Source organism: Hyperolius riggenbachi, chromosome 5 (assembly GCF_040937935.1).
Source record: "Hyperolius riggenbachi isolate aHypRig1 chromosome 5, aHypRig1.pri, whole genome shotgun sequence".
Lineage (NCBI taxonomy): Eukaryota > Metazoa > Chordata > Amphibia > Anura > Hyperoliidae > Hyperolius > Hyperolius riggenbachi.
This window is the reverse complement of record NC_090650.1, coordinates 177,060,388-177,079,989: the sequence shown is the minus strand read 5'-3', so window position 1 is coordinate 177,079,989 and position 19,602 is coordinate 177,060,388. Positions and strand designations below refer to the sequence as shown.

General features: G+C 44.1%; 1 protein-coding gene across 14 annotated transcripts in view; it reads left to right on the top strand.

The window, feature by feature from the left end:
* Positions 1 to 19,602, top strand: part of CTNND2 (catenin delta 2) — a 2,713,436-nt gene that overhangs the window by 384,757 nt on the left and 2,309,077 nt on the right. For all 14 annotated transcript variants that reach the window (XR_011020838.1, XR_011020837.1, XM_068236432.1 and 11 more), the window contains one exon: positions 10,462 to 10,634. Coding sequence is in view for 12 of the 14 variants with exons in the window: in XM_068236432.1 (XP_068092533.1) it covers positions 10,462 to 10,634 (173 nt within the window). In the remaining 2 variants the exon portion in view is untranslated. The remainder of the gene's footprint in view (positions 1 to 10,461; positions 10,635 to 19,602) is intronic.

The window sequence follows — 19,602 nt, the reverse complement described above, 5'->3', positions numbered from 1 at the left end:
GGACAGTCGTAAGGCTTATGCGGAGGTAGTACCTCAGCAGACTGAGGAGAAAATATGTAAATAAGGTAAAGGCAATCTATCACATTCTATATCAACACTACACACAGGAACATTTTTCAAACAATTTTTTTTGACAATGGGGAGACCAATTGGTGAGTTGACCAGAGCATCAATCAATGTGAGGATTGTGTAGCTGTAACCATAGAAGACACAAAACCAGAGTGCTGGAAGGCATTTTGAGTACATAGAGTTGTAATTTTTCTAAATGTAATGCCCCAATCTGCAAAGTAATCTCAGGTGTTATAGAAATTGGTTGATTACCTTGCAAAGGAGAGTCATCGATGGTGGTAACATAAAGTTTGTTCTGCAAAGTCAAGGCCGGAATACCTAATTCAGAGGCAAAAGCGGCATAAATGAAATTGCCTGTTGCCCCAGAATCGATAAATGCTTGAGAGTGATAGGACTTATCACCCCAAAATATAGTTACAGGTAACAATATTTTTTTACTTTTCAGGGGAAGGATCAGATCGCCCAAGTGAGGTTCCCTGGCCGGCTTTTTCTTTGCAGGACAGTCTCTTACTATGTGTCCCTTGACCCCACAATAGAGACACAAGCCTTCATTGCGACTCCTAAGTTTTTCTGAAGGAGACAGTTTGGAGAACCCCAACTGCATCGGCTCCTCTCCCGAAGGAGAAACATGACTGCCAAAGGGAGGAGACGTCACTGAGAGCGACTGAGTTTTGCCCTGAAGTCGCTGTCTCACCCGCCTCTCAACTCGTATTGCCAATGTTATGGCATCTTCTAGAGTTTTAGGGTCAGGGTGACTAACCAGAATATCATTTATAGAGTCAGATAGACCAAATAAAAATTGGTCCAATAATGCTGCCTGACCCCAATTGGTAGAGACTGACCACCGTCTAATCTCGGCAGCGTACTCCTCAGCTGAACGACGACTCTGTCGTAAATCTCTTAATTTACGAACCGCCGTAGCGGTTATATCAGGATTTGAGTAAATCGCAGAAATAGCTTTAAAAAGTTATCCACTGAGGATAATGCTTCGTCTCCAGAGTGTAGGCCATACGCCCAAGTCTGCTGATGACCCTGTAACAGAGATTTAATCAAAAGAGACTTTTTGAGACTCTGACCCTGAGGACCTAGGCCTAACCTCAAAATACGTCAAGCAACTGTTCATGAAATTGCTAAAGGTTGACCGAGAGCCTGAAAATTTCTCAGGAAGTGGCATTTTTGGCTCCATAGGTGTATGAGGAATTGAAGCAGGAGGAGGTGCAGGTTGCTCATTATGAGCTGCAGAAGCCTCAGTACGTGGTGGTGCATTAGCCAACTGATTCAGCTGTTCCTGCTGAGCAACCATTGTCTGGGTTAGCTGATTCACAGCCCCTGTGAGGAACATAACCTGATGCAGCAACTCCTCTAGTGGCCCGTGATAATATCACGCTTGGTATAAGACCTATGCACAGAGGATCAGATTAGTCGTAGTCAAAACGCAAAGCTAGGGTCATATATGAGATATCAGATAGCTGCTTTACAGGGTGCTGAGACAAAGGCTAGGTTGTTTAACAGGCTAAGATCATAGTCTGGTGGTCAGATGGCTGAGGTACAATGGGCTGAGACAGAGTTGAGATCAAGGAGTAGCAAAAGTCATACACAGTTAATCAGGATAATAACAAACACTAGTCTAAAGCGGGCATGTCAAACCAGTCCTACGAGGGCCGAGATCCTCACACATTTTTGACACAGCTCAAATTAATTGATGTTCTGAATCAGGAAAGGTGTGGTCCATCAGGTAGGACACATTCCTCTCTTTCTCAGTCCATCCTAAACACTGGCATGGATCTGGCCCTGCAGGACTGGAGTTCGACACCTGTGGTCTAAAGGATAGATATATATCGCAAACACTGCATATATATCTTTCAGAGCAACTAGACTAATATAATAATATCACAGAGTGACAGAGTGCCAAGCATCAGCGTACAGATTGCTATCACAGGCAAGGACTGAATGAGAGCCAGGGATTTAAATACCCTAAAGCCCACCCAAGCCAGCCCCAACCTACAGCAACCAATTGGCACAAAGAATTTTCCTGAGTGTCAGCTGACACTATCATTGCCGACGTCGGGAGGCATAAAAGCGGCTCTGAGCCGCGCCCGCCCAGGGATGCAGGGGAGTTGTGCACTCCCAGTCACCGCTGCAGGAGTGCTGGGGATGCCGCCGGACGAGTCAAAAGAGTAAGCTCGCGGCCATTCTCTGCCGGCGCTGGAACCGCTGACAGGTAAGAGCGTTACAATTAAATAATAAAAATAAAGGCTCTTACTATATAGAAAGCATTAACCCATAATATCATTAATACCGTAGCCCACCCCTCATAGTGGCTGATTCAATTATCGATCTTAGGTCGGTATTGAAAATATCCAACCCTTGATCAGACAAGTGAACCCTATCAGAGCGGAACAGGCTATGAAGAGAACCCTTAAACTTATTGTCCCAATAAGTAAATCCCCCTATAGCTGGTAGGGATCTAGATAATGCCCTATTAATACATTTCTTAATATGTATCCTAAACCTATCTTGGGGAGAATCTCTGCGACTCAGATCTTGTTCCATTCTTCTTCAATAAGGCACCTTCTATCAGGGGATGCGTCTAGGTATGCTGTCACTATCCGCCTGATGAGAGTCTCTTTTCTAATCACTCTTTGGGATATCAGCGGGATCTCACGACTTCATTATTTTTCTTCACCCAATCTTACATAGTTACATAGTTACATAGTTATTTTGGTTGAAAAAAGACATACGTCCATCGAGTTCAACCAAGTACAACACCAGCCTGCTCCCTCACATATCCCTGTTGATCCAGAGGAAGGCGAAAAAAACCTTACAAGGCATGGTCCAATTAGCCCCTAAAGGGAAAAATTCCGTCCCGACTCCAGATGGCAATCAGATAAAATCCCTGGATCAACATCATTAGGCATTACCTAGTAATTGTAGCCATGGATGTCTTTCAACTCAAGGAAAGCATCTAAGCCCCCTTTAAATGCAGGTATAGAGTTTGCCATAACGACTTCCTGTGGCAATGCATTCCACATCTTAATCACTCTTACTGTAAAGAACCCTTTCCTAAATAAATGGCTAAAACGTTTTTCCTCCATGCGCAGATCATGTCCTCTAGTCCTTTGAGAAGTCCTAGGGACAAAAAGCTCATCCGCCAAGCTATTATATTGCCCTCTGTTGTATTTATACATGTTAATTAGATCCCCTCTAAGGCGTCTTTTCTCTAGACTAAATAAACCCAGTTTATCTAACCTTTCTTGATAAGTGAGACCTTCCATCCCACGTATCAATTTTGTTGCTCGTCTCTGCACCTGCTCTAAAACTGCAATATCTTTTTTGTAATGTGGTGCCCAGAACTGAATTCCATATTCCAGATGTGGCCTTACTAGAGAGTTAAACAGGGGCAATATTATGCTAGCATCTCAAGTTTTTATTTCCCTTTTAATGCATCCCAAAATTTTGTTAGCTTTAGCTGCAGCTGCTTGGCATTGAGTACGATTATTTAACTTGTTGTCGAGGAGTACGCCTAAGTCCTTCTCCAAGTTTGATGTCCCCAACTGTATCTCATTTATTTTGTATGGTGCTAGACCATTAGTACGTCCAAAATGTATGACTTTACATTTGTCAACATTGAATTTCATCTGCCATGTATGTGCCCATATAGCCATCCTATCCAGATCCTGTTGCAATATGACACTATCTTCCTGAGAGTTGATGATTCTGCACAATTTTGTATCATCTGCAAAAATAGCAACATTGCTTACTACTGCATCTACTAGGTCATTAATAAATAAATTGAAGAGCACTGGACCCAGAATCTATTTTCTTTCTTTACTCAGTCAGTGGATCCAAGTAGGAGATCCTATTGTTATTTGTGTTTATGACTTTTTTTGAGCCAGTGCTATTTAGGTCTAGTAACAGTGTGTCTAAGTAACTCTATAAAGAATCATGCTGACATTTTCTCCTATATTCCCATTTTTAAAAATAAAAATAGTTATCTATTAACTTTACTGCATAGTAACAAGTCAGCACTTGGGGTGAGCAAATGAATCCGTGTGAGTGTGAATTAATGTGGAGCCTTAGATGATAATGGTCTATGGATATTGCTACTGAATCTCTAATTTGGGATCAATTCAGCTCTCTGAAAACCCACCCACCCGGCGGTGAAACGCTGGAGACCTCGTGGAAGCGTGTGAAGTCCGGCGTCCAGCACCAAAGTGTCTCGGCTATCCGGAGTTGGCCTTGCACAAGACGGCAGCACTTGTTGATGGACTCTGTTTGGTGAGCCTGTTGCTCGGCATGACTGACCGTACTAGTTGCGGTATATCCAAACCGCGCACACGCGAGATACCAGCTTTCCAGCAGTGTATGTGTGCGGCTGCCAGCGTGTCTCTGGACAACACGCCGGTTCACACCAAGGGGGCCCCTGTTAGCTTCACAGGATCTAACTGTTGACCGCCCCACTGAGACGAATCTACCCAAAGCGCAGAGTCTAAGTGACCACGGGTCTTCACCAGCGTTCCCCTAGTGGAAACGCTGGACTTCGCTGCCTAGTGCCCACCAGGTTGCGCCCCAGATAACCCCACAGTGGTTTGGAGAACAATTGACACTGCAGTAGGGAGATATGATCAGGATCAGAAGGTTCAAGCTTCACAGGAGGAGGCAAACTCATAGTCCGTAAACAAGCCAGGAGTCAGGACAGGCAGCTAGCAATCAAGGTCGGTAAACAAGCCAGGGATCGGGGCAGGTGGATAGCAGACGTAGTAGGGTGAGACAAGCCAAGGGTCAGGATAGCAGAGATCACGGATAGTCAGGAACAGGCCGGGTCAAAACACAGGTAATCAAGCAGAAAGCAGTTAAGCACAAGCTAACGTTAACCAGAGCTGAAAACGAACTGTCAGCACTGGTAACAAGATGGGGCTGGTTAAATACCCTGGCTGCTCGTTTGGGCGCGAGATTTGAAAATTACGCATGCACACACACGTCCACAAGTCATCACTGCCAGCGTGAACGCGTAACTCTATTGCGTAACTGCGCACGCATGCGCCCTGGCCTCCGAAGACAACCAGGAAGTAAACAGCACAGCACGCGATTGCCGCAAGACGCCGCGCAACAGGACGGTAAGCATGACCCTGCCCCCCCCCCCCTAGTGGCAGCCTCCGGATGCTCACTGGTCCAGGCTTGTCAGGATGAGTGCGATGAAATCTCCCTACAAGCCTAGGAGAATGGACATCAGATGCAGATTCCCAAGAACTTTCCTCCAACCCATAACCCTTCCATTTAATTAAGTACTGTAACTTTCTACCTCGGTATCTACAGTCAAGAATTTTCTCTACCTCAAATTCTTCTGCACCATCCACAATTACAGGTGCAGGTGGTGGCACAGATCTGTTTTGGAAAGGGTCAGCGATAAACTTCTTTAGGCAGGATACATGGAACACAGGATGGACCTTAATATTATCTGGTAATTCTAATCTAAAGGCCACGGAATTAATTTGCTTAACAATTGGATAATGACCAATGAATTTGGGACCCAGTTTCTTGGAAGGACAATGTAATCTTAAGCTTGTTGTGGTTAACCAGACTAAATCACCGGGCAAGAAGTCAGGACTTGGTCTTCTCTTCTTGTCTGCTCTGGCCTTCATTTGAACCTGAGATTGTAACAAAACTTCTTGTAATCTCTTGACGTTCTGACTGAGGTTTGATAGTCTCTGTTGAACATTTGGTAAGGGAGAATCTAGACGTAATTTTGGTAGAGTGGCAGGATGAAAGGCATAATTTGCAAAAAATGGAGACTGTTTGGTGGAGGCATGAACTGAGTTATTGTAGGCAAATTCGGCTGCAAAAATGGAACGTGACCAATCTTCTTGTGAAGCTGAAGTGAAACTGCGCAGATACTGCTCCAGAGTCTGATTGGTTCTTTCAGTTTGTCCATTGGATTGTGGATGATAACCTGAAGTGAAAGACAAAGAGATATTGAGTTTTCTAGAAAGTTCCTTCCAGAATTTTGAAGTAAATTGTGTTCCACGGTCAGAGGCTATATCAGAAGGTAACCCATGTAAGCGTACAATCTCTTTCAACAAATCAGCTGTGGTACTAGCGCTAGGAACCCCTTTCATAGGTAAAAAATGAGCCATCTTGGTGAAGCGGTCAATAACTACAAAAATGGTGGTAAAAACTTCTGAGAGGGGTAAATCAGTGATAAAGTCTCCCATGGAGATCATCTCCCAAGGATGAGTAGGCACAGGCAAAGGAGAAAGAAGACCCCAAGGAAGTTGTCTCGGACTCTTGGATCGGGCACATGTAACACAGGAATGTACAAACTCAAAACAGTCCTTCTTTTGTTCAGACCACCAGAAATTACGTTGAAGTAAGTCTAGAGTCTTGCTTACTCCAAAATGACCAGCCAGAACATTAGCATGGCATAATTGTAGTATGGGAACTCAAAGATCTTTAGGAACAAAGATCTTGCCATCTTTATACAAAAGTCCATCTTTTGATTGTAAGATGTCTGCTACTGCATCAGACTCTTTTGAAGTTGATTCCTTAATTTTACCAAGTAGATCGGGTTCAATGAGTAAAAAATGCTGTGGAGAGAGAATAGTATCATCTTTAGTAGAAGAAATTGGATCCTCAGGAAACATGCGTGAGAGAGCATCGGGTTTAATATTTTTACTACCAGGCCTATAAGTCAGGTGAAAATTGAAGCGGGAAAAGAATAGAACCCATCTGGCTTGACGTGGTCATAAACGTTTTGCAGTACGTAAGCATTCAAGATTCTTGTGGTCCGTGAAGATGGTAAATGTATGTACAGCTCCTTCCAGTAGATATCTCCATTCCTCTAGGGCTGCTTTTATAGCTAAAAGCTCACGATCGGCCTTATTATAGTTCCTTTCAGAAGGGCTTAACTTCCTGGAGAAAAAGGCTACAGGATGCAGCAGATTCTTATTTCCGAAACGTTGAGATAACACAGCTCCCACTGCATTTTCAGATGCATCAACTTCCAGGATAAAGGGTTGTGAAGGGTCTGGATGTTTCAGGATAGAAGTGGAAATAAACAATTGCTTGAGTTGTTTAAATGCTAACTGGGCTTCAGAAGACCATTGAAAACTAAGTCTTGAGCTGGTTAATTTGGTAATGGGTGCAACAACTGCTGAGAAGTTCCTAATGAATCGTCTGTAGAAGTTAGCGAAAACCGATCAATTGTTGTACTGCCTTTCTATTCTGAGGGACCGGCCAGTCCATGATAGCTGAAACTTTCTGATCATCCATTCTAATTCCTTCTGGTGATATGAGGAAACCCAGGAATTGAATACTCTCCTTTTCAAATTCACACTTTTCCAACTTGGCATAAAGGTTATGTATTCTGAGACGCCCCAAGACCTTCTTTACATGTTCCCGATGCTTCTCCAGAGTTAATGAAAAAATTAAAATATCATCCAAGTAGACAGTCATGAAACAGTCAATATAATCCCGAAAAATGTCGTTAACAAAATGTTGGAAAGTGTCAGGGGCATTGCAGAGCCCAAACGGCATAACCAGATATTCAAAATGGCCATATTTTGAATGACAAGCCGTCTTCCATTCATCCCCTTCTCTGATTCGGATTAGGTTATATGCACCTCTAAGATCAAGCTTGGTGAAGAACTTGGCAGTTCTGAGTCTTTGGAACAAGTCAGGTATTAATGGTAATGGATATCTGTTCTTAACAGTTATTTTATTCATTTCTCTATAGTCCACACAAGGTCTTAATGATCCATCCTTCTTCTCAACAAAAAAAATGCCTGCTCCAGCAGGTGAAGTAGAAGGACGTATAAACCCCTTGGCTATGTTCTCATCAATGTATTGCTTTAGTACTAAGGATTCAGGTTCGGATAAAGGGAAGGTTCTTCAAAAAGGAATCTCAGCTCCAGGATACAGTTCAATGGGACAATCATAGATCCTGTGTGGAGGAAGCTTATCAGCCGCCTTCTTGTCGAAGACATCTTTATAGTCCTGATAGGCGGGTGGAAGAAGAGCCTCCTTTTCTGAGCTAAGACAGCACAACCTTCCTACTTTAGGTAGACAAAACTGATAACAATATGAAGATTGAAAAGTGACGGTCTTAGTAGTCCAGTTGATAAGTGGGTTGTGCACTTGAAGCCAAGGAATTCCCAGGATAATTGGAAACAGAGGTGAGGGTAACAGATTAAACGTTAAGAATTCCTGATGATCTCCAGATGCAGTAACAAGTAAGGCGTAAGTCTCCTGAGTGATAGGGCCAGAGAGGACAGAGGTTCCATCGGCGAGTTGTATGGAAACAGGTTTAGATTTATTGCGGATTAGAAGTTCAAGTTGAAGTGCCAGTTGAGAGTCCAGAAAACAAGAACTAAGTGACCATGGGTCTTGACCAGCGTTCCCCTAGTGGAAACACTGGACTTCGCTGGCTAGTGCCCACCAGGTTGCGCCCCAGATAACTCCACAGTGGTTTGGAGAACAATTGACACTGCAGTAGGGAGATATGATCAGGATCAGAAGGTTCAAGCTTCACAGGAGGAGGCAAACTCGTAGTCCGTAAACAAGCCAGGAGTCAGGACAGGCAGCTAGCAATCAAGGTCGGTAAACAAGCCAGGGATCGGGGCAGGTGGATAGCAGACGTAGTAGGGTGAGACAAGCCAAGGGTCAGGATACCAGAGATCACAGATAGTCAGGAACAGACCGGGTCAAAACACATGTAATCAAGCAGAAAGCAGGTAAGCACAAGCTAACGTTAACCAGAGCTGAAAACGAGCTGTCAGCACTGGTAACAAGATGGGGATGGCTTAAATAGCCTGGCTTCTCGTTTGGGCGCGAGATTTGAAAATTACGCATGCGCACACGCGTCCACGCGTCATCACTGTCAGCGTGAACGCGTAACTCTATTGCGTAACTGCGCACGCATGCGCCCTGACCTCCGAAGACAACCAGGAAGTAAACAGCACAGCGTGCGATTGCCGTGAGACGCCGGACGCCGCGCAACAGGACGGTAAGCATGACAGCCCCTATTGGATTACAACGTATAAAGCCTGTCTGTGCGGCTGGAGCAACATAGCCAGGTGAAGCTCCTCTTTGTTGGCTATCGACAGGTATTATCGGAGGTTGTGAGTATAGAGCATTGAGCCCGGAGATATTAAGATTTAACGGCATGCCGGTTTTTGAATGAGACTTAATATACGTCTGTTCAGATGATACTGGACACACAGAAATTTGTTTCTGTGCCCCCTATTCTATTGTTGCATCCTTTTTTCACAGGTGGACTGGTTCATGCTGCTAGTGGGGTACCCCAATTTTGGGATGTGTGATCGATGGCGTGTGTCAGTGTGGTTGCATACCAGTTGCATACCATAAAAGCAGATTGATGCAGAATTTAGAATTTAAGCATACAGCCAGGAAAATGAAACTGTTGCATACCATAAAAGCAGACTGATGCAGAATTTAGAATTTAAGCATACAGCCAGGAAAATGAAACAGTTGCATACCATAAAAGCAGATTGATGCAGAATTTAGAATTTAAGCATACAGCCAGGAAAATGAAACAGTTGCATACCATAAAAGCAGATTGATTTAGAATTTAAGTATACAGCCAGGAAAATGAAACAGTTGCATACCATAAAAGCAGATTGATGCAGAATTTATACAGCCAGGAAAATGAAACAGTTGCATACCATAAAAGCAGATTGATGCAGAATTTAGAATTTAAGCATACAGCCAGGAAAATGAAACAGTTGCATACCATAAAAGCAGATTGATGCAGAATTTAGAATTTACATTTTTACATTACACGGCTTACCCGTGTATTGTTGTTTGCACAGACTTGCACCTCACCCCTGCCAACTCCATTATACATTACCAGCTAACAAGCGCCCGCAGAGGGCAGGTAACGCTTGTGCTGGAAGGTGGAAGACAGCTTGCACACGATCCCTCTACAAAAGGGAATATACTCATACAATTGGCACCCGCCATGGCCACTGAGCACCTGTATAGTGCAGAACGCTGGTGACTGCAAGGCGAGTGGTGCTATCCACAGCTGTGAGAGGAGAGGAACGAAGGAATCCCGGTTGCCAGGAGCCTGGTCCCTGGCTCAAAGGGACAAAGCCTGCGAGCTGGTACACCCATATGGGCTAACCAGCACTACACTGAGATCATTCTACGGTCGGCTGGCCACTTTTCATAATCCACACACTGAGTGCGCTTTCTCCCACTTTGTCTCCATACATTCCTCACTTGATCCAATTAAGTAAACACAGTTGTATATAATATACTGTAAATAATTTTTTAGAGTAAAGAAGAAATGCTGGGTTTCGTTCCGCTTTAAGTATTTCAACAATTATTTCTTCTGCTTCACTTACTATTTTACATTTACTTTTCTTACCTCAGGGCCCAACCTGCTATCTCAAAGTGCTGTTCAGCTAAGTTCTAAACCTGAAGGCTCTTTCCAGTATTTATCAACCTATAATAGCAACCAGACTCTTGACTTCGGGGAAACATCTGCATTGCAGTTCCCAATCAGCAGCAACCAAACAAGATCAGCCATTCCAAGCTACAGTCAAGTAAGTGGATGTGTGGAACACTATTATCTCTCTTGTCATTAAACAAGTTTATTATTATTATTTATTGTATTTATAAAGCGCCAACATATTGCACAGTGCTGCATAACTACATACGATACAAAGGATGACAGATGTTTCCGTTGCAATTGTTGCAATATCACATGTGTTACAGCCATGCATCCAATCGACCACTTTAGCCTGAGATTTTCCAGGATATCCGATCGATACATTCGACCAATTTCGGTGCAAAATCATGCTCGTTGCATCACCGATTTTCATTTGATTCAATGATTATAATCAAATCAAATGGTTGATCGGCCACAAAATCGACAGATGTATGGTATGGCCACCTTTAATTTGAAGCTTTACTTATGATGAAACGCTGTATGAAAATGTGAGTCCAGGTAAGCTAGAGTACTATTTGCATTCACTTTGATATAAGCAACACTCTTCAGTGATACCTACATAACGTACTGTATGTAGTTGTGTATAAACCAAATTTTTTTCAGCGACCAAAATGCCCTGAAGCTACCCTCACAACTTATATGCGAGTTACCTCCCTTGCTGTGTGCAGACTGGCCTGTGCCTGGGCCACGAGAGCAGAACCGATCAGAGCGGAGTGCAGTAGTGATGCCGGCCCCTGTAGTGACACCAGTGCTGAGCGAGCTTGCGGGGATTCCCGTCATATGACTGGCCTCCAGAGGGTCATATCCATGTGGAGTTCAGAAATGACGCCGCTGCCTTTAGTGACACCTAAGCAAGCTGATTCAGGGCCAGCAGAGCAGATCGGATGGGGTGGAGGGGAGACGAGCAGTGTGTGCAGCAGTAATGTCAGTGCCATCTCTAGCCTGTGTTGTGCTCTAGCTGTGTCTAATTTCTGTGAAACCCTTTAGTGGTGTCTTAGGACACCTGGGGGGAAGCTGCTAAATACTTGGAACACATCTGGCTATGGGGAGATGAGCTACCTGATACAGGGGGCATATCTGGCTATGGGCATGGAGCTGTCTCATACTGGGGGCACATTTGGCTGTTTATACTGGGGAGTGGTATGCCTTATGCTGAAAGCACATCTGACTGACTTTTTATACCGTGAAAGGGTTATAATTAAGTCAATCAATTTTTCCTTGTTTCTGAAGAAAACTTAGGTACCTCGACTTGGGACGACTTATATGTAAGTATCTACGTTACCTATATTCAGTGGCATAGCTAAGGAGCTGTGAGCCCTGAGGCAAGTTTAACACTGGGGCCCCCCAAGCACTCTATACATTACAATTGATATGGCATACCAAAACCTGCCAATGGCAACCACAGTGTCAGAGGTGCAAGAAAGGGATGGGGAAAAGTTTGTTAATGATTACCATTATTCAAAGTATCTATATTGGTTGATTATAGATCAGTCACATGATCAAGGTTTGTTTTTGTTTGTGTTTTTTTTTTTTTAAATCCAAATCTAAAAGGAGAAACTGTTAGTGTCACCAAAAGTGATGGTCAATGAGATGCTAATTTTTGTAGCTTCAGTTCAGATTTAATGCAAATTGTATGCAGCTTTGATTTAGACCAGTCAAAATCAGCAGGAAGTTTATTTAATTGTCTCAATTCACATGATATGAAAAATCTGCATTTCTTTTAACAGACGTGTAGCTAAAGTTTTCAGCACCCAGGGACAGACAGTTTTGCACTCCCCAGCAGTACAGTGGACATGTACTCCAAAATTTAACACACACAAAAACGGTGTTTTCTGTGAACCAAAACTCTCTTATTTATTCTTCATTCCTTATTTCTTCAAATTGCGGATACTATGTTTAGATACAACATCAGACCTTCACTTCACATAAAATAAATGCCTGACGTGTTTCACGGCCAAAAGCCGCTTCCTCAGAGGCACGCCGTATACAAACATCTGTTAAAAACATATAAGTCAAAAAATACATACCATTAGAGTCTAGAGTTTGCGTCTCAACCAACACACCACTGTTCCAAGATAACAGTAATTATCAATTTTAAACATTGCTCAGAGTGGTCCGGCTGAATAGTTGAACTGTACAAAGAGGAAAGCAGAACCCATCTACAAGCCAAAGCACTCAATGAGTCATGTATGTATAAAAGTAAAAAAGCATTTATTGTTTCCATTAAAACACCCTAAAAGGGATAAACTCATCCCCATGTATATAGGCAAAAAAGAACATAGGTTAAAATGAACGGTCTGTAAGCCCACTCAGCACATTTCCATAATTAGCCTGATAAAGTCCTCTGTACATGAGGTAAGGTATGTCCTGTATAATCTCAACAGGTTGTAGGGCAGTGATGCAGTATCAAAAAGAGAACATAGCTCAATGTAGGTGACTTTTCAAGATGCAAGCAACATAAGCATGACAGTTCACTTGTAAACTTGTCGTGATGTAAACTTGGGCATATAAGGATCCAAATATTAGCTGATTCTGATGCAGAACAGAGTAAGCCCCGCTGCCAGTAGTAACCAGATATCAGTTAGTATGAACTATAGATGTCCAATCGCAACATTCATGTCCCTGTAGTCCAACAAGCAATTAACTGTTGTATATATGATCTTTAATTGTGCACTTAAAAAAGTAAAGATCCAGCAAGATGTAATGGCTCATGTTATAGCTACCGCTCCTGAAGAGGGTTCATCATGTGTAGATCCATATGCCACATAGGACAGTCCATCAAGCGACAATGAAATAGGTAGTTCAAATGGTCACTGACGTGAAGAGAACATCCGGCTGCACAGCTGTTGGCTGTAGTGGGCTAAGTGTCGACCGATTTTGGCGGTAATGCAGCTTCTCAGGACCCCAGACTGAGTGATTATTGTCTGTATGATAGCAAGCGTTCCCCACGCCATAAATGGAAATACGTCAGCCACATCCATATCGAGGCGCGGCTGCTGCGTTCCAGGAAGCCCGGGTGTGCCGGAAATCCGTGAGGTCGCGCATGCCCAATGCCCTGCATAGGGATCCAGTCAGATATGCGCAGACAACAATAGGAGGGGCGAGCTCGCCGGGCACATAAATCACCGTGTAGGCAAGCCCCCCTTGTCTGCGCATAGGTGAAAGTAACCGCCTTCACACTGGAGACCCAGAGCGTACACGGCACAATACAAGTAAGGGGAAAAGAGTCTGTGTATTTCCACGCATTTCTGGAGGCTTCTTTTGGGTATTAAGAGGTTGTATGTAATATGTACTGCCTCTTTATCTGGCTCTATATGGATGTACACTTTGGGAGACACGTGGTGTGTACAGGATCTTCTCAAAAAATTAGCATATTGTGATAAAGTTCATTCTTTTCTGTAATGTACTGATAAACATTAGACTTTCATATATTTTAGATTCATTACACACAACTGAAGTAGTTCAAGCCTTTTATTGTTTTAATATTGATGATTTTGGCATACAGCTCATGAAAACCCAAAATTCCTATCTCAAAAAATTAGCATATTTCATCCGACCAATAAAAGAAAAGTGTTTTTGAAACAAAAAAAGTCAACCTTCAAATAATTATGTTCAGTTATGCACTTTGGTCGGGAATCCTTTTGCAGAAATGACTGCTTCAATGCGGCGTCGCATGGAGGCAATCAGCCTGTGGCATTGCTCAGGTGTTATGGAGGCCCAGGATGTTTCGATAGCGGCCTTAAGCTCATCCAGAGTGTTGGGTCTTGCGTCTCTCAACTTTCTCTTCACAATATCCCACAGATTCTCTATGGGGTTCAGGTCAGGAGAGTTGGCGGCCAATTAAGCACAGTAATACCATGGTCAGTAAACCATTTACCATTGGTTTTGGCAGTGCGAGCAGATGCCAGGTCGTGCTGAAAAATGAAATCTTCATCTCCCGGGCAGAGTGATCGCAGAGTAGTACCAGTAGCGCAGATGTAAATCACAATCATACACACAAAGGCATGTGTCCATGTGGAAATAAGGTACTTATCGTGCTCTGCTGGAGTGGGGAGGCAACTGTGGGCGCCAGAGGGTGCACGGCCTTACGACCGTTTCGCAATGGGGTGAGCCTTGCTTCCTAGGAGGCTAACGTGCACAAAGTGCTGGACGGGAGAGGCCATTAAGTAGCCTACTTTCGTTAAAAGTCCCCGCCTATCTGGCCTACACGGTATGGAGCCAATCCAATGATAGAAGCTTAGTATGCGTCATGACGAGCGGTGTACAAACGTCACCACGTTCAGAGGACGCCTACAGCATTAAAAGAGGAGAGTGTAGCTATAGCAACCTAGTCAGCTCCCAATCAGCCAATCGGCGGACAGGGGGCGGAAACGTCGCACGTATAGTAAACAAATGGTTGTGCATAGCAGCGTCAGCCCTCACACATAGCAATGCAGGCCGCAGTAAAACGCCTATCAGCCTGCGATATAGGCAAGGGGGGGCCGGCCGAAACGCACAAGATCCTCCGCACCACGTATTTCCTGGTTGATTACCAAGGAAAGGAGCGTATTAGCTGGGTCGTGGTGTGGCATGCTATAAGCCCTAATTACTGTTGTCAGTGTAAATATGGATGGCTCCAGGTCAGTGGGGAAAAAGGGGGGGGGGGGGGAAGAAAAAAGAGGGAATAGGTGAGAGGTGCCTGGAGGGAAGTGAGTGCAAGTGAGAAAGTGGGGAAAGATGGTGTGGGTAGCAGGAAAGGACAGTGAGGCGGAGCACTAGTCCCAGGAATAGGGGCCCATAGAGAGCAGAAGTGGGAGAGAAATGAAAACAGCTCCACGTATCCGAGAGATACCCTGGAGAGTAGAAAACACCCAGGTAGCGTACAATATGGCCGCAAGGTATAAAGAGTAATAAATGTATAGAGATTGTTATATAAATTTAGAAAGCTGTACTCAGCATAATTAAATATTGACAACCTATGTGACCAAATGTATAAAGGCGCGAAGAACAGTAATGGACCAAAGATCCGAAAAGATGAAGATTAAGAATCAAGAAAGCAGGCTAGATCGACATAGCTGTAGTTTCACACCTATAGCTAGTCATCTCTACAGCATCCACAGTTTCCACTGAGTGCCTGCCCCTTCTCTCTCAGATTGCATTTGGACTTGTTTCTTTGCATTGAGCACTAGTTTTGTCTAATATAGACAAAGATCTTTCTCCGGAGGAGTTAGATACTGTGGACGAGGCCGAAAAGGTGCAAGGTGACAACGTCACTGCGGGGAAGTCGGACCTATCTGGCTTTTTTGCCTATACTAGTGGTCCTAATTGTTCCAACTCTACTGTAGGCGCCAAGGTGCTGGAGCAACAACAACAACAACAACAACAACAAATAACATTTGTAAAGCGCTTTTCTCCCGTGGGACTCAAAGCGCATAAGCATGGCTCCGACCATCGTGGTACAGAGGAAGAATTTTATAAATCTGGAAATGCCAGGCTAAACAGGTGGCTTTTCAGTCTGGATTTGAATAGCTCCAGGGATGGTGCTGTCTTTACTGGGTGTGGTAGGGAGTTCCAAAGAGTAGGGGCAGAACCTGGAGAGGCTCTGTGAGAGAGAGGTGGGAGTTTTTTGGACAATCACCACCCTTGAGAAGTATAAGGGCGAAGACTTGGTGGCCAGAGAATTCAGGAGATACCAAGAGCCCTCTGAGTACAGACAGGATCCAAAATTTTTGGAGACTTGGAAACAGGAATTTTTGGAGCATTCGGCACGCCTACAGAACATAGTGCTGGATAGAAGTAAAGTTGAGCTGAGCCTGATTACATCTGCTATATCTGAAAGCAAACTGGAATACAAGAAACTGGTACCTGATAGTTTATTTAAAGAACCTCTCGATAAGATAGACAAGAAATTGGTACCTCTACAAGACAATATTAAAGCACGCAAGCTGAAGAAATACTTGCGAGACAGAGAGGACTATAAGTTTGGCAGAATCTTCAACTGGGGATCATTTGTCAATCAGGGACCGAGAGGTAGACCTCGCTCCCCTAAGAGACCCAGAAGCTACTGGAGGACCGAGTCAGAGTCCAGCGGGGAAGATATACCAAACAAAACACCTAGACGACAACCACGAAAACAACAAAAATCGCCTAAACCACAAAAACCCAAGAAATCCCCGACCGAGGACCAACAGGCCCCTTTAGAAGATGAGTCCGGCGAGGAAGAGGAAAACACAGGAGAAAAGTAAGTTTCCTGGGAGGACAAAAAGAGGAAGAGCAAAAAGAGGAAGACAAGGCATTAATAATGCCCTCAAACATTAAAACAAATCTAGTCAATCTTACCCCTGTAATACTTCCAGAAGGAGTTGAAGAATTACTTAATAAGGGTTTGAACTATTCTCTATCCACTCAATTTGACTATTCTAGTTTCAAGGTGGATTTATATAAGGGAGTCAGGAAGCTAAATATCAGACACCACTTTGAAAAGAAGTCGGATGGGGACAATCCAGTTAGTAATACCCAATCAGGAGGAAGGCCAACTGTGGGAGTTCTTGGGTTCAGCACATCAAAAAGCTGGAACGATAAGGACTTAGAGATAATCTCATCCTTGAACGAACTGTTAATAGAGTCAGTCCCGACTGAAGTGTCGCTATGTGACCCTAAGAAATTTCAACCCTATAAATCCACTATGCCCATCCCTACACAAGCTGGATCTGCTATCGATATCTTTGAGAAGCAAGTGGATAGGGAAGTTAAAGCCCTTCTGTACCCCCAGTCACGACTCAACCTTACCCCAGTGGAATTGAAAGCCCTTAAATGGCTTAAGAACCGCCCAGACCTGACCATAAGAAAGGCGGACAAGAGGGGTTCAGTAGTTACTAGTGCTACTACAGCTTATAAAAATGAGGCGCTGAGACAGCTAACCGACTCTTCAACCTACAAATCCTTAAAGGGAGACCCCACTGTGGGATATCAATCCGCCTTGAGGTCTCTCCTACGACAAGGGGTAGAATTGGGCTTTTTGACCCCCAGATTGGCTAAGGATCTGTTACCCGATTTTCCAGTTAAGCCGGTCTGGTTCAATTTACCTAAGATTCACAAATCCCAGACCGACCCACCGGGCCGACCCATTGTGTCGGGCCTAGGTTTGGTCACGGAGAGACTCTCTAGGTATCTGGACCACATCCTCAGACCTCTCCTATCGCATGTTCCATGTCACCTGAGCGATACCCTCGACGTTCTAGAGGGCCTGGAGTCCACATCGTGGTGCGAAGGGGACCTGTTGGTTACCATTAATGTCACAAGCCTTTACAGCAGGATACCGCATTTAGAGGGCCTTAAAGCGGTCAGAATGTATCTTGACAGAGGTGACAAAGACCCCCTCTATAACGAATATATTTGCGACATCGTTGTGGGGCATGCAAGGCATGCCGACACATGAAGACAGGCAAATCGTATAGACTGGGGCCGATTCAATTCAAGGTCCCTTTTTTTGCAACCTGCAGGACAAGTTATGTTGTCTATGCACTATGGTGTCCTTGCCAACGCTTTTACGTTGGCAAAACAACCAGGATGGTCAAGGACAGAATCCTGGAGCATGTCCGCCTGTTGCCTAAGGGTTAAGGGCTGCCCGAGAGTGGTGGAGCACATGTTTGCTGTCCATAACTCGGATACCAGCTTTTTATCCTTTGCCTGTGTGGATCATTGTCATCTTCCACGCAGAGGTGGCAACAGGAAGAAACTGCTTCTTACGCTAGAAGCAGGAGAACAGAGGCGCCAAAAGGATAAAAGGAAGCTAAATGAGCTTAAAAACCAAATTCTTTTTAAATAGAGGAGGTAGTGGTGGACTTACCTCCTCCAAGTATACACACAACGACTGTAGTAAAGACAGTCAATATATTTTATTTATGAACTCCAAATATGCAACGCGTTTCGCAGGTTTGATCCCGCTTCACCAGGCAATAACAACAGAGCATATGTGGGCAGAGGTACCTGGCTCTTCTACTGACCACATATGCTATTGCTCCGTTGTTATTGCCTGATGAAGCGGGATCAAACCTGCGAAAAGCGTTGCATATTTGGAGTTCATAAATAAAATATATTGACTGTCTTTACTACAGTCGTTGTGTGTCTACTTGGAGGAGGTAAGTCCACCACTACCTCCTCTATTTACCAAGAATTTGGTTTTTAAGCTCATTTAGCTTCCTTTTATCCTTTTGGTGCCTCTGTTCTCCTGCATAATATTGAGTCCACCCTGGGTGGAGGGTTGAACCCCCTTTTTCTCATCTACAGAGAGCGACTTCTTATTCCTGAGTGGGGTCAGGAAAATCTCCCTACCTGCCTTTACAGTGGTTGCCTAATGGTAACCCTGGTTTGTTAGTATTAATATTTACTCTATCTAGTAACCATTTACCAGTACATATTTCACTATTGGGGCTCTTGGTGTTCCTTGTTTTTAAGCTAGAAGCAAACTGGATCTTCAAGACTGATGGTATGGGCCCTTTAGGCTTGAACGACTATGTCGATCTAGCCTGCTTCCTTGATCCTTAATCTCCATCTTTTCGGATCTTTGGTCCATTACTGTTCTTTGCGCCTCTATACATTTGGTCGCATAGGTTGTCAATATTTAATTATGCTGAGTACAGCTTTCTAAATTTATATAACAATCTCTATACATTTATTACTCTTTATACCTTGCGGCCATATTGTACGCTACCTGGGTGTTTTCTACTCTCCAGGGTATCTCTCGGGTACTTGGAGCTATTTTCATTTCTCTCCCACTTCTGCTGTCTATGGGCCCCTATTCCTGGGACTAGTGCTCCACCTCACTGTCCTTTCCTGCTACCCACACCATCTTTCCCCACTTTCTCACTTGCACTCACTTCCCTCCAGGCACCCCTCACCTATTCCCTCTTTTTTCTTCCCCCCCCCCTTTCCCCCCCCCCGACCTGGAGCCATCCATATTTACACTGACAACAGTGTAATTAGGGCTTATAGCATGCCACACCACGACCCAGCTAATAAGCTCCTTTCCTTGGTAATCAACCAGGAAATACGTGGTGCGGAGGATCTTGTGCGTTACTGCC